The following is a 16,194-nucleotide window of genomic DNA, read 5'->3' on the forward strand; positions in this document are numbered from 1 at the left end:
AAGCAGACTTGTTCTCCTAAAATCTGAAGCAGGGAATATAAGAGGCTCTCTAGGTATAAATCAAGAAGATCCTAAGATCAAGAGGATTTTCCATGGAAGTGGGAATCCTCCCCATCTTTACTTTGCATGGGATGATTGCTAGAATAACCAATATAACTGTGGAAAACTCCCCCCCCCTGTAAAGAATCTCTGAAATTGGTTTGGGCATACAGCTTTAGCAGGAAAAAGTTTGTACAGTCTGGCACAGTTGTTAGTGCATTTCATAATGGATGCATTCTCACCTTGCCTGTCAAATGCGAGCTTTGGTTAGACAAGAAGGATCTGGATGGTTAATTGTACGCCAAGGAAACTGGCAGGTTTCTTTTCCAGGACTGATTAATCAGCACAGATTTATAAAGCTTCCTCTGTCCTTTGAGGTTTGATTAATGATCATTTATGAATCGGACTCAAAAGAGGTTTACCAACTCCTTAGTTTGGATACATATTTTGCTAGCAGGCATTGAACCATTAAGCAGAGGCTGAAGGATTCTATTTTCATACCCATGAACCAGATCCTGGATTTTTGTTAGATATAGCTTTGGGACTGGATAAACAATTGGTTTCTGTTTTACATATCCACTTCAATATATTTGTAGTTTTTACCTCTGGAAAAAAAAATCCTCAAAAGTGTTTCCTCTTCTATCAGCTGTTCCTCCTCAGATTGTTCAGTTCCCAGAAGACCAGAAACTAAGGTCTGGTGAATCGGTAGAGCTGCTGTGCAAAGTAGCAGGAACCCTACCGTTAACGTGTACTTGGATGAAATTTCGGAAGCAGGTAATAGAATTTTTGCTGCTATTCTTTTAATCATAAATTGCATGAGAGAAAAGGGAATCTAAAAAAGTTTACATGTATGGAATTTTCATCAAGACTGAAAATAATTTCTTGCTTGTGGTATGTAAATAACCAGAACCTGGTATGTAAACAAATATACATTGAGAAGGGCAAAATGCTTTAAAGCTGTGAAATTCTGGAATTAATAACTCAGTAGCCCAGCCCATATATAACAAATGAGCATCCTCTCTCAACTTCTTCTGATATCTCCCACAGAGCACAGTGTATATTATTACTTTGTCTGAACTTAGCCTGCTATGGAGACAGTAAAAGATAGACTACTGATATTTGATTATTGTCTCAGGTTACAAGCCCCAAACTTAAATATATGCCTGCTGAACATCAAGGCTCATGCATCATTAATTTATATTCACTGCTCCACTCCCTAGAGCCAAAGTTATATTAATAAAAATAGATATTTTTAACTAAAATTGCCTTCAGGTGAAGAAAGCTATATTCTTCATTATACTGATGTAAACTTTCATGACCAACATCTGTTGGGTAATATTGAACTTCAGGGATTTAGTGACTGTAAGTTTAGACAACCATTTCCTGATGTTTCACCAGCAACTCTGGCTGGCATCTTCAGAGACAAGATAGCCTCCAATTCAGACCACAGCAACTGAGCAAAACCTCCCAACTTTATAGCCAGGGGACCTGACTTCTAGTTGGTCTTTAGCCAAGCTGATTTTCAGTTGATGCAGGTAAGGGCTTATCTCTGATTGGTTCTTAGTTTGTGCTTCATCTGGATTGTTTTGGTGGACTAAAAAAAATATCCAGGAAAATCAAGGACAGCAGAGACCCACTCACAGCATCCAGAATTTGCCTTTAACTGTTGGCAGTTGTATATTGATACCACAAAATAATTACTGCACTTGACTGAAATAACACAAGAGGTCTTGCAGATTCGGATAACCCAAAATATCATCAGTAGTGGAAAATGCACTACAGCATAATGATCATGAAATTCAATTCAGGGACACACGTGCTATCAATAACATCAAACTATTACACACACCCAGCACAGAACGGCTATTGCCAAACTTGCAGTGTTGAATATTTTTATAAATTATCTTTTTCAAGGATTTCCAGGATTTGGCAGTATAATTATGCCACACCATTATCACTAATAATAAGTTGATTGATCAGAAGTTCCCTAATACAGAAATGGTATTAATACAGAGTTGTAAATGAAATACTGCCTAATACATGTATTTAGTTTTTTGGTTGCATGGAACATCTAAATTCCCTGTCTGGAATGCTTGCTGAGTACTAATAAAAGAAATGAAAGGACATGAAGAAAAGACAAAATGCCAATTGAAAATTGAAAATGCTACTGTCTTCTCAAAGGATAATTATGATTTTACTACTTGTCCTGACCTATAGGATCAACTTGGGTGTTTGACCAAAACAGACTTTACAATGATTTTTACCATGATTTTTTTTTAAAAAAAAATCTCAAATATTATGGAAAGAAAAGCATTTAATGAAACTCTGTGATGAACTGGAAAAGCTATTCTCTAACAGGGAATTGATGGAATGACATAAAAGTCATTGACCCAAGTATTTCCAGAATAAACGGTGCTTTTCTTTGTATGCTTATAATTAAATAACATTTTTTCACTGACTCCCATTTATGCATACCAAGTTCTCACTGATCCTTCCCCATCTGAAATAAAGGAATCCAGTGTAAGATTTGGGAAGATTAACAGTTCCAACTGGGAAAACCCAAGGGCTTATTTTCAAGTCTAGTAAACATTATTTGAGAGATAATGGGTGAAGTAAATGCTATTTGAGTTTAAGCTGTCAATAATGACTGTTTACAATACTGTAGAGTTTCTTAATTTGAACTTACAGCCACTCTTGCTTTTGCTGTGTGTAATTAATTGGTTTCAAAGCAATGTGATACTGAACCAAATGGTAGAACTACTACCAAAGGAAAACGATATTTATTTGCTTGTCTCCAAGAAAATTTATGATTGGGACTATTAATAACTTTTGTTTAAGGATATGACTTACTTTGACAGCAAAACATATCCCCTCTGTCATAGCTTTAATTTTTAAAGAATATATTTTTATTAAAAGTGTTTTCTTAATATAAAATGCAAATAGAAATAAAGACAATGGAAAAAAGGGGAAGGAAAGGGATAGAGGAGATAAAGTGAGGGGAAAGGAAAAAAGAAATAAAGAAAAGAAACAAAAAGCAGTAACTTCTAACAATTTTTTGGTACAATAAGATACATAATAGTTATAGTATCAACTTTTTAGTCATACCAAATAGTAACTGCTAATCATTTCTATATTAGTAACCCACTTAATTGTTAAAACCCAAATTCAAAATTTCATTTTTTTTCTCTCTTTCACACCAAAAGTGGTTTTTAATCTTGAATTTACTGGGTGTGATGTTGTTCATAATTTCTTCATTCTAAGGTTCCTTAGATGAGGTTGGGTTGAAATCCTACCAGTGTGACAGGCTTTTCTTGACCAAAAATGAGATTAATATCACATGAGAGTATATATTGAGGTGATCTCAAAAAAAGTCAGAATGTTATAATCAGCCAAACACTCTTCTTTATCATCTCCTGTTAATAAATTTAATCTATGAAGTCCTAGTTTACTATATTTTTAGAATATCTATGTTAATCTACCTGTTTAATTTGGCAGCTCCAAGAAAATGAACACATCAAAATTGAGAATGCTGAGAATAGCAGTAAGCTAACCATCTCCTCCACAAAGCAGGAACATTGTGGATGTTATACTTTAGTAGTGGAAAATAAGCTGGGTAGTAAGCAAGCTCAAGTTAACCTTACAGTTGTAGGTAAGTACAAAAAAGTATGGTTTTATTTTTGTTTTTCATGTTTCTGGAATCAGGTTGTATTTTCATTTGGAGTACTTGAGCTGATTATCTAATTATAGATAATTAGATATATAATTAGATGTTACAAATTAACTTTAAAAAGCAATGCAGATTCAAAGAAAAATTATTAATATATAACAAATAAGAATGATTTAAATAAGAAGTTGGAATACTGTCCTCTGCTGACTATATAAATCTGTATTGTAGAATGAAATTGTCCTGGTATTAACTAGGTTTAACTTCTGTGAGGTTGTTAAACTGTTTGTTTCCAACATGCTTTTAGTATGAATGGTGAACCTAGGCTGCTATTATAATTTTTTAGTACTGATCCAATCCTCAGAAACATCTACAGTAGATGCTTTTCAGCAGCAGTAGGTTTGCACCTTCATTTTCATCTTTCTTTTGTCTTTAACAGTAGCTTCTGTTCTGGGAAATCTTCCCTCAGTTCACATTGAATAGCTTCCTCCTGTACTGTGTAAACATGAATGAGATCAACTTCAGTGAAGTATTCCTGATTCAAGGAGGTATCTCAAGAACAGAAATGAACAACTTGTAGATTCAGGAGCATAATGACCTCAGAGTCCCTTTTGCCTCTTGTGGTTCATTCTGATCATGACTTCTATGATCAAAACTTTGCACTATTTTGTTATGAGAAGCAGAATAAAGTGGAAGTGGAAGTGCTATAACTGGCATATCAGAATGGAAAACCCCAAACCTAAAACCTGAACCCTCACAGTGCAAAGTCACCTCATCTATTTTATAACCCTCACTCCATTCCAAAAATGGCATGTCTTGTCCTAGTCCACCTACATGTTACTCGACACACAAACCTTAATATTTTCATTCATCTCTAGAAGCGCACCACCGAAAGATTTAACTTAATATATCTCCTGCATTTGGCTCTCCCACAATGGTAAATATATTGTGAGCAGCTAATGTCATGACACAGAACAGGATTAATGGAAGCCCAACTACTTCACTGTTTATTTCTGCACTTCTTTGTCTTGATTGACAGGACTATCCCTGTATCAGGACCTTGTTTATAGCTAGAATGGTGTGCAAAGCTGTTGGCTGAGAATGAAAGGGGAATCACCATTCTCACTTTGCACAGGGTACACAAGAAGATATGAGATGTTTAGGAACACCTTTCATGAGGATGCCAAGATATTTAAACCATTGAGGGCAGAAGGTTAGCAAGAAGCACAGCAACAGATACCATTTCTTCCCTTAGCAACAATTTTCCGTTATATCTGTATCTCTTTAATAAGAGTGTGTAAATTTGTATCTGTTATTTCCAATAGCCATCTACTATCATTTTAAACATGGCTATAATTTATGGTAGAATATATTTTCTTAGTCAGGGCAGGTTGTTGCAGGAAGGGGTTTTTTTTATCATTGTACTGGGAAAATTAGTATGAGCTATCAAAATAGTTAAATTTTAGGAACCAGTACAAGCTATAAATGTCAGTTTATAATAACAATTGGTGTCAGTTATGATATTTTTTTTCAAATGTGAAATTGAAAGCAGTGTGTGTTAATGGCAGCCATACTAGACTAGATGACTTGATTGATTGACTAATGATTTTGGGATAGCTTCCTCTTTTTGTTCCCTATAGTTGAGCATATTTCAGCTATTCCAGGTCCAAAAAACCGTATAAACGGAAAAATTAGCAAGTAGAATAGTAGGGTTGGGATATTTCAGGTTACATATGAAGGAACTACAAGGGCAGAAAAGCAAAACATAAAATGTTGAGTGATTTAGATTGTTTAAGGGAAAAGCAAAATGTTTGTCTGATAGATTTGGAAATTGACACCTTTTACTCAAGTTGAAAAATGGTTTCCCTGGAAAAATATTAATCTTAAATTCATAAAGTTTGGTCCCTGTTGTCTGATAGCATAAAGATATGAGTAGGTTTACAAAATATTGAAACTAAGTCAAATGTTCAGGAATTTTTGGCTTGGAGATGGTAACTTCAAGAGAGTCAATAAAAGATTTTAGAAACCTTCCTTTCCAAAATTTTGTTAATATAGCTGCCACTATCTATTTCATGGTTCTGATACTAATATTCTTTGCAAAAACAATGCATTTTCTTTTTACATTGAGATTTGTTTTTTTTTTAGAAAAGCTACCCAGTATGTAACTCATCTTCCTTATCCCTTTTTACCCTTATGAGCCTGGATGAAATGCTGCCTGTCTCTCAACTTTGCAGATGAAATTGGAAACATTTTATAATTCAGTGTTTAAAATTTTCTCAATATTATCAAAGCAAGTTATATAGTAATGTATGAAAATGAAAAGACACTTTCCAAGATTTTCACAAATGCATAAGAAATCATTGGGATTCAATATTGTCATTCAATAATTCTTAATTTTAGCTACAAGATTTAATTAGAGAAAATGTTGTAAAATAACATAATACAAAGGTACCACATTAGATAATTTGTCTATTCAACTGACACCTTTCAGGAAACAAAGTAGCTCTCATATAGCATTAAAGTTCACTGTAGCTTCAGTGTTGAAAAAGATACAGTTTTATGAGAAGAAAGTTCTGTTTATTGTGGAACTTGCTTACATGAAGATTTTTTTTTAAAAAAACTTACCCATTTCTTGTCTAAATCCAAATTTTTGCTAAAAATAGAATTCATTAACATCTATATAGAATAATGCGTTTAAATTACAGTTCTTTCCTCCCTTGGAAATATAAGCTACACAATTTTTTTTTCCCCAATGAAAGTAGAGAGGTTTACAGTGACCCCAAGCCCTGGGAGAAGTATCTTAGAGTTCAGTTATGGCCTTTTATGGTTTCATTTTTCTCCCACAAATGAATCTCAAGTGCAGCCTTTGCCAGCAATGTCGGCATGGACATCATCCAGCCAGCTTTAGCAGTATATTAAATACCTTCTCTGGCTAAACAAGACGAGCCCATGGAAAAGAATTAATTGTTGCTTTATGCCTGCTCTCTATCTGGCTGGCAAGTTTCTCAATAGCTAATAATAGTGTGGTATGGTAATACGATCATTCACATTAAAAAGGAGCTAAGATATCTAAAGAGAACTTTCTTGAGAAGATGCTGCTTCCATCCTGAATGGAGAACAGTCAGTGAGTTAACTGTTGGGACTCCGAAGCTAGAATTTTGGAATGAATGCTAATGCCAGACAGCCTCTGCTAGCTGATTTTGAGAATGTGCACAAGGAAGAACCCACATCCCATATTACTGTTGTCTGCCCAGAATTATTTGATTTTTATTTTATTTATGCCTGCCTTTACAACAGCAATTGGTGTTCAAGGTTTTGACAAAAATTAAGATCCTTAAAAAAAAAGAAAAAAAAAAGCCCTTCCTGTTTCAAGGAATAATGAAAACATTATTGAAAACACAATTACAACACAAACAGCACCACCCAACAAATTATCTTAGATAACAGAGGCTTGCCTTAATAACAATGTTTTTCATACTGATTCAAAAGTAAAAGAAAGGAGACTTGTGTGATCATCCTTAGCAAAGCACTTCAAAATCTGAAAGCGGACACCCTTGCACATTTTAATTATGACAAAAAGGACTCTCTCAAAGATCTCAGCCTCCCCTATAAAAGCCAGATAAACAGCATTTCCATTTATCTGAACCAGTTTTAATAAAGCTAAATACACCCGTTTTGCAATAATAGTCATGTGCCACAGCATGTTGTAATATCAACATCTGAAAGCTAGCATATGGAAGAGGAAGCTTTGAAGCTTATTCTTCTTCCTGATGTGATTCAAGATGTCAATGATAAGATGCATCCATAATTGTCCTCCTGCATGTTCATTAGGGCATACTGCACCTTTTATGAATATACGCAGTGCTTTTTTTGTAAAAAAAAAAAAAAAAAAAAAGTGCCGGAACTCACACACGTCATACAACCCACCTTGCCTACCCTACAAGGTTCCATCCAAAAAAGGTGCCGGAACTCCATTCTGGGCGTCCTATGACAAAAAAAATCCTGAATATACGTATGGACCAAATAAATATGACTAGCTTTAAAACTTCTGGATAACCTTAATTGTTGTCCTTTCTGTTTTATACTGTGGCTGTATCTCGGAAACCACCATAGGAAATTAATTATGGCAGATTGTGAAAACATGGAAATACTTATTTAGAAAGATGAAATGGAAGAAGCATAAGATTGGCATGATGTGAGCACCTAAGTGTGAAGTCCAGGGTGAATGTTTGCTTAACCTTTCCAGGCTGTGGTGTCTGTTTTAAATTGTTGAAATTACTGGCAATAATCTAAATATTTCCAATGCTTAGTAGACTAATACAGCGTCTTTGTCTGGGCCCAGGCTTCACTCATATGCCCCAGGGTGCTCCCTACTTCTATAATGGGACATTGTGTTCCTATGGCCAAAAAACATGGGATATAAATAGAAAAAAATGCATAAGCGGTACTAAAAACACACAGGTTGTAATTACATATAATCAGGAATGTCATAGCAAAGCTAGCTCTTGTACTTCCAAGGAGATGAACCAGATAAGAGTTTGGAAAGCTGTAGAATTCATGTAGACATAATTCCGCATCCTTCTGGAAACAACTGAGTCTGGTATAGGATAGACAGAATAAGTCTATTAACATCCTTAGAAGGGAGGGCTTAGACATTCCTATTTCAGTTATGTCCATGTATGTTCTTTTAATTTTGTTCTTACTTGCTCATGAGAAAAAATTAAAGCACTGCAATTGGTGACCTGGTTGCAGAGAACTAAAACTGTTACATTCTACCCTTGACTGGCGCTGTCAAACTCTGAGAAAAATTATGTGCAGGTATATATGGCTCCATATATAGATTTTCATCATGCCCAGAAATATTTTGTGTCCATTTTTAGAAACAATGTGACCCAGAACAAGCTTGCACATCTATAATAAGTACAGATAGTCCTCAACTTACAACAGTTCATTCAATGGCCATTTGAAGTCACAATGGCACTGAAAAAAGTGAATTATGACCATTTTTCACGCTTATGACTTTTGCAGCATCTCTATGGTCATGTGATCAAAATTCAGAAGCTTGGTAACTGACCCATAATTATGACGGTTGCACTGTACCAGGGTCATATGATCACTTTTTTTGACCTTCTGACAAGCAACGTGAATGGGGAAGCCAGATTCACTTAACCATGTTACTAACTTTACAACTGCAGTGATTCACTTAACAAGTGTAGCAAGAAAGGTTGTAAAATAGGACAAAACTCACTTAACAAACAGAAATTTTGGGCTCAATTGGGTCGTATGTCGAGAACTACCTGTACACAAGGAATCATAGAATCATAGGGCTAGAAGGCTCTTAAAGATCTTCTAGTTCAACCCCTTGCCCAATGTCCTTATATCATCCTGGTCAAACGGTTGTCCAGTCTTTTCTTGAAAAGCTCCAGCAGGAGAGCACCCACGACTCTGGGAAGCAAGATGTTCCATTGATTAATTATTCTCACAATCATGAAATGCCTCCTTATTTCCAGGTTTGATCTCCCTTGGACAAGCTTCCACCCATTGCTTCTTTTCCTGCTCTCAAATGCTATGGAGAATAAATCAACCCCCTCTTTCCTATGACTGCCCTTCAAATATTGGAAGATGGTCACCATGTCATCCCAAGCCTTCTCTTCATTAGGTTAAACATATCTACTTCCCTTAGCTGTTCATCATATGATTTAGCCAGCAGACCCTTGTCATTTTTGTTGCTCTTCTCTGCACTTTTTCTGGGGCCAGAGCATGTTTTTCATGTCATGGAGATCAGAACTGGATGCAGTATTCCAAAAATATAACACGAATTCAGTATAGATCAGAACTATCACTTTTGTAATCTTGATGCTATCCCTCTGTTGATGCAGCCTAGGACTGCACTGGCTTTTTTGGCAGCTACAGCACACTGCTGATTCATATTTAAGTGGTGGTCCACCAAGACACCTAAATCACTCTCACAAGCACTACTGTTGGGCCAGGTAGTGCCTCTTCCATACCTGTGCATTTGGTTTTTTTCCTACCTAAGTGCAAAAACTCACTTTTCTCACCATTGAGTTGCATCTTGTTGGATAGGGCCCAATGCTTAAGTCTGTCAAAAGCCTTCTGAATCTTGAGTCTATCTTCCAAAGTGTTAGCAGTTCCCCCCAGCTTTGAGTCATTTGCAAATTTGATGAGCGCCCCTTCATTTCTCTTATTTAGGTCATTTATGAAGATGTTGAAAGATGTTGGGCCTAAGATAGAATCTTGATATACTCCACTGCATGCTTCCCTCCATGTAGATGTAGTTCGATTGACAGCCACATGCTGAATGTGTTTGGTCAGCCAACTGCAAATCCATCAGCTGGTAGTATTGTCTATCCCACATTGTTCTACCTTATCAAGAAGTAGGCTGTAGTTTACTTTATCAAATGCCTTACTGAAGTCTAAATGTACTATATCACCAGCGTTTCCTTGATCCACTAATTTAGTCACTTTATCAAAGGTTTTTCAGGCTACTCTATGTCTTAATAATGCTGATAAAATAAATACAAATTTGTGGAGAGAGAAACTTACTTTGCATTTTTTTCTTTTCTAATGCTGCTGATATTGCACAAAAGAGTAAAAGTAACAGCATATTGACACTTGAGGATTAAACACTAAAAAACTTCTTAAATAAAAACCCAAACATAACTTGTGAATGCTACTGCTGCAACTAATCAGTTCCTGCCAAGAAGGAAACCAAACATCCATGTTTTAAAATACAAGGGAGAGACCCAGTAATGGATTTTTACTAACACTACATACACTATGAATATGACACAATTGTATCAAACATCACACATCTATTTATCTGCAGTATTTCCAGCTGTAATTACTTTTTCCATGCCTTAAGGAAGTTTGAACATTTATACACAATGACACAAAGAGTCCATTCATAAATATCACTTCTTACACTTATCCAATCTTTTTCTTCCTTACTGAATAAACATGAACACAATCCATTAATTTTGATATCAATTAATAGCATTTGTCATAAAGCTGCAGACAAATATGGATGCTTGGAAACAGATTCCATTGAAGTTAGTGGTATTTAAAGTTCATTCATTAAAAATAGAGCTTTGCAATGGTTCTAGTTGATGATTCATTAAACACAGCATCTTGCTTCCCAAAGCTGCCAACCAGTTCTTCTGGGAAGCTGGCAAGCACATTAAGAAGGCAAAACCTTTTCTTTGTTTCTCTCAACATGGGCTTTCAAGGCATGATACTTCTAAATCTGGAGACTGCCTTCGATGGTAGCCATTTTTAGGCTTCTCCTTGCTTACCCTACCCCATGATATCTACACCCTGATTGACTTTGTCCAACTTGGACCATAAATTAGGGAATGGTGGACTTGTTGTCTGTTGTTATAGTTTGTAGCATAAGGATCAGTGAGTCTTGACCCAGCAATTATAGCTCATATTATTACAATTGGTCATGGGTTCATCAATGGGCAATCATATTATATAACAGATCTACGTAGCTTAGTAAATATGTTTAGGATAGTACTGTTTAGTAAAATAGCTTTTGTGTATGCATGGAAGCATTTTATTCAGTTCTTTGAAAAAACTTCCTAATTCTTCAGGATTGAAACTGTTTTGCTCTTTTGCTGTTAGTGCACCTATACAAGTAACAGGAGATTTAGGCCTCTTTTAAATTGATTTATTTTTACAGTTATATATTGTGCTGGGTTCCAAACATTAATCTTCACTCTTGGAAACTGAATTTTTATTTTAAATTATTTGATTTTAAATTTTATTGAAAAACCTGAAAAAAGAATATATTTTGATGCCATAAGCAGCTAGGTTAATAATGTATCTGGGCCTTAAATAGTATGTACAGAACATTCTTAACCCTAAAATGCTTGCAACTTTTAAGAGGGAGGTTGGAAAGAAGGGAGTTATATACAATTAATGCATTGAATGCAAAATACTATCTGTCATTTGTGGCTACTGCATCTAATACTTACCTAAAACCATTTTAAGCTTGTACTCTAGAAAATAAATAGGCTGTTCAGAGGGATATAAACAGTCTATGAAAGCCTTAACCAATTCAAGGTATTTGAAATACACAAGGTCTGCTGTAGAACCAAATCATTCATTTTCAGTACACTGAATTGGTTTTAATAGTATTAATTGTGCTAATATCTATTTAGCCATCAGAGAAAGAGGGAAAGATTCTCTTATCTCTGGACAAGAAAATATTTGCCCTCATTTTAGGGTGTGGCAGGGAACCATATGTGTGTGTGCTGTGAATGTAAGTGTGATTTAATAAATCTGTTTTAATGTAGTATAGATTATTCTTTTTATACAAACATCAGGGGTTGCACATCCCCACATGAAACACAGAGCTTAATATGCTGATTTATATTAGTTCAGTGTCTTGGCCAAAAATGACCACCTAATCCTGGCATAAAGCATAGATTACTATGATGGATAATAATTGCATGACCAAAGATTCTCCTGCTGACAAATCACTTCTATCTCTTACTGCCTTCTAAATAAGGATGATAGATGAAAAGTAAGGAGTGTTGAGTATCAAATAATATTGCTGAATCCATGATTCATGAGTGTAGATTACAGAAACACTCCAGGACTCTTCAAAACTAACTATAGGTCTGTGTCCTACACCATGTAGATAAAGCCTTAAAGTATGAATAGCTGTCTTGAAAAAAACAAAATTTCCCAAATTTACATCAAGCTTAGGCATTCCTTTGTGTGAGAAATAAGAAAGTGGATTCACTGATGTAATGATTGTTTTTGGTTATCATATTGATGTATTCTTGTTGTGTTCCTTTTTCATTGTGTATTTTATGGTTCTATTATTTTAATTCTTTTCTGTTCACACTCCTCATTTTTTCCTTTTTTATTATTGTAAGCCACCTAGAGTAGCCCCACAGCGAGATAGGCAGTAAATAAATTTAACAAACAATGAATAACAACAACCACACATTGCATATGCATTTCCCTATCTGCAGATAAGCCTGATCCTCCAGCAGGAACACCCTGTGCATCCGACATTCGGAGTAATTCCCTCATCCTTTCGTGGTATGGCTCCTCGTATGATGGTGGGAGTGCGGTGCAGTCCTACAGTGTGGAAATATGGGACACAGTGGACAAGAAATGGACAGATCTCACCACTTGCCGCAGCACTTCATACAATGTCCAAAATCTTCTAGCTGACCGGGAGTACAAATTCAGGGTGCGAGCTGCTAATGTGTATGGGATCAGTGAGCCAAGTCAGGAATCTGTGCTAGTAAAAGTAGGAGAGAAAGAAGAAGGTAAGTCTACCATAAAGGGATTATGTTTTGGAATATTTCTATATCACTGGAATACTAGCTGCTATAAATGCATCCAATCCCCTTACACAAAATGAGGAAGTGAGGGCGGATTACGTGAACACCTATGAAAGCCTTCTGGAAGAGCATCCCCCACACCTGAGATCCATTTGGCTCCCACCCTGCAATTGATTTGTAAGTCTTTTGAAAACGTGACTGTTTCCAACTTGGGGTTAGGGTGGTTGTTGATGCTCTGTTTGGTTTTGGCTTTTTTTTTTGATGAGGTAGGTTTTTTCCCCCAGAAGTATGAATTTTTTTCCTTCGCTTTATTGTTTCTAGCTTTTGAGATGTAAGCTGCCCAGAGTCATTTGGGAGTTGTGTAGCTTCTAAATCCAATAAAATTATGAAGTAGAGGTTTTATGTATTTGTATCTCAATATGATCCAGTTAGTTGCAAGATCCAAACTTTTGGGTTTGATAATGGATACTTAAAAATGAGTGCTATTGTCTTGGGAAAGACATGTTTGCTTTAGTTTTATCTTTGTTGCTGTCTTTCTACTTTAAATAAAGAACTTTGCTGTTAGAGTGCAAAAATTCAGTTCATCACTTTCTTCTGGGGAATTCATCATTTAAACATTAGTCTGGCTATGAGCTTGGAGTAAGTAAACGATACTTAAGTAGTAGGTTATATGGTTTGCCCTTTACTGTTTTGCACAGACAAATCAGAGTTTTATGGAGCAGTTGCCCATAAGGCATAGCAAACCACTCTTCCTTGCAACTTGAGTTCCCATTTCTAAAATGCTGTTTAAATTACTTCGTAGGTCTGTTATATGATAACTGAAATAATAAAGCATCAAACATTTTAAGTTAAGGGAAAGGGCTGTATACATATCTATCAAAAAGGACTATTTTGTAATGTTGGGATAGAGGGAGACTTATGAATTGCAGTACAGTATTTTTAGATTATCATGACCAGGATGTGGTACAGACTGTGCCATTTCCTTATATGTACATCAACAATGAATTGACAGATAATAGCTGTTTTTGAGAGCAAGGTATTGCAGTTTAGTTGAAAATATAATTCTGTATCTGAAGAATGACTCTCCAGATCAATTGGAAAACAGATTTTTTTAAAAAGATTATTAATTTAAGAAAACAATCTAGCACAGGGCAGAGGAGACAAATAATCGCAAAAAGAAGATAAAAACTGACACAAACTAATAATATAGATAAAGAAAGTTAGAAGCAAAGAGAAAACAAAAAGTGCAAGAAAAGAAAAGGGAAAGTTGAAGAATAGAATAGAATAGAATAGAATAGAATAGAATAGAATAGAATAGAATAGAATAGAATAGAATAGAATAGAATAGAATAGAGATGGAAGGGACCTTGGAGAAAAATGGAAAAGAAAGAAATGATGCCTTCTTTTGAGATTGTCATTTTGCTATTTGATTATTTGATATTATTCATCTGTCAATAGCATGTATTGAATGTCATATATGATTTAGATTTTTGTCATCCCCAATTCAGTCTATGAATTGCTCTAGATTCTTTGATTGTCACAATCCTAAACTGTTTGCTCCAAATTACAGTAGAATATATTTTGAATTTGAAATGCTTGAGCTTGCACATTTATTTTAGAAAGAATGAAAGAGTGAGTGAAGGATTCTCTACTCTTAATGGAGAAGCTTTTAGCTAGACTTTAATAGGATGGGATGAATACTAGCCTGCTTCTGAATTTCTTTATAGCTTTATATTGTTTTACTGAAAGTCTTCTTGAAGCACTGTCACTTTAAAGGACTTGTTGCAGTATAAAGTTTGGTAAGGCCAAAACATATTAAGATAAGATAGATAAGATTACCTTTATTGTCATTTTTTACCGTGGGCACAACGACACACATCAAAAATGAAATTTAGTTGCCCGCTCTCAAAGTGAACACATACATGACACACACCTAAACATACTATATACAACATATACACACTATATACAACATATGTATAGACCTACACCCCTACATGCACATAACATATGAATATTAAACACTGTCCATTTTGAATATATAACGGAAGAAGAATATATTCACCCTGTTTCTAGTCCCTCTGTTCCAGGAATAAAATGCAACAATAAACCCAATGGTTTTTAAGATTCCACAAAAAGTAGAAAATAATCAGCTGCAACCTATAACAGAGTATTACTCTAGACTAGTGTATTTGATTTTTTAAAGTTTCATGTTCATTTTTTCCAGCATTGGTTCCAGCTTCCAAAATCTGACCATTCATCAGCTCTGTATAGTAACAAAAGAAAACGGGACTACCTCTTTCTTAAATGTTATCTTAGATTAATTTTCCTCAGCCTGTTTTGGACAGCAGTTTCTAAAAATCCCAACTAGCAGAGCCCAATTTGGAGGTTGAATATTGAAATCCAATATATCTGAAGAGTTCCAGAAAGCCAGGTTTAAGCACTTGAAAAAACAAGTTGTTTGTTTTTTTAAAAGAAATTTTTAAAAGGTACACCACATCAAGGGTATCTCACCGAAATACTTACTATATAATTGCACTGTCAACAACGTGTTCCCTTCAAGAAAGAAAGCAATGGAAAACTGGACAACAACTTTTTAAAAGAACAGTCCATATAGAGGAAAGATTCTTCTGTGCTTCAATTTCCCCACAATCCTGTCAGTGGGGAAAAAAATAATTGTGAACTTTTTAAGTTATAAAAGGAAATATAATAAATGTGATTATACTTTGTTTACAAGCCTGAGGCATGTGTTTAATCTGAATCCAGCCTTCTGTGGAGGCCATGCATTATAGCTCTGCTTCAGTACAACAATCTGCAATAAGGAAATAAAATAAATATTCGGTTAGAAGATACAAGTTTTATTTAGGATTTATTACATTAACATTTGAACATTGAGAAGACACTGATTGCATAGCATTTATTAGTTCCTGCATTCAAAAGTGAAAGACCTCAGGTAAACTGCCAGATATATGCAAATGGCATGAAGATTGACCACACCTGGCAATAAAATAAGTTTTGGAGCAGTGGAGGGGCTTCAGGCATCCTCTACATGATAGTGACAATTTTATATTTATAACACTTAGTAAAATAAATACCAAATATTAATTTATAAACCTCATAAAAGAATTTGGAAAGCTTGTTTTGGTCTGCAGTTCCACAAGATACTGT

The 16,194-nt window shown here is 35.1% G+C and overlaps 1 protein-coding gene across 1 annotated transcript in view; it reads left to right on the forward strand.

The window, feature by feature from the left end:
* MYLK (myosin light chain kinase) overlaps positions 1-16,194 on the forward strand; it is an 81,060-nt gene that overhangs the window by 38,515 nt on the left and 26,351 nt on the right. Inside the window, 3 exon segments of the mRNA XM_015817598.1 lie at positions 686-813; positions 3,535-3,688; positions 12,709-13,011. Coding sequence (XP_015673084.1) covers positions 686-813; positions 3,535-3,688; positions 12,709-13,011 — 585 coding nt within the window.

Source organism: Protobothrops mucrosquamatus, unplaced genomic scaffold (assembly GCF_001527695.2).
Source record: "Protobothrops mucrosquamatus isolate PMUCROS unplaced genomic scaffold, P.Mucros_1.0 scaffold606, whole genome shotgun sequence".
NCBI lineage: Eukaryota > Metazoa > Chordata > Lepidosauria > Squamata > Viperidae > Protobothrops > Protobothrops mucrosquamatus.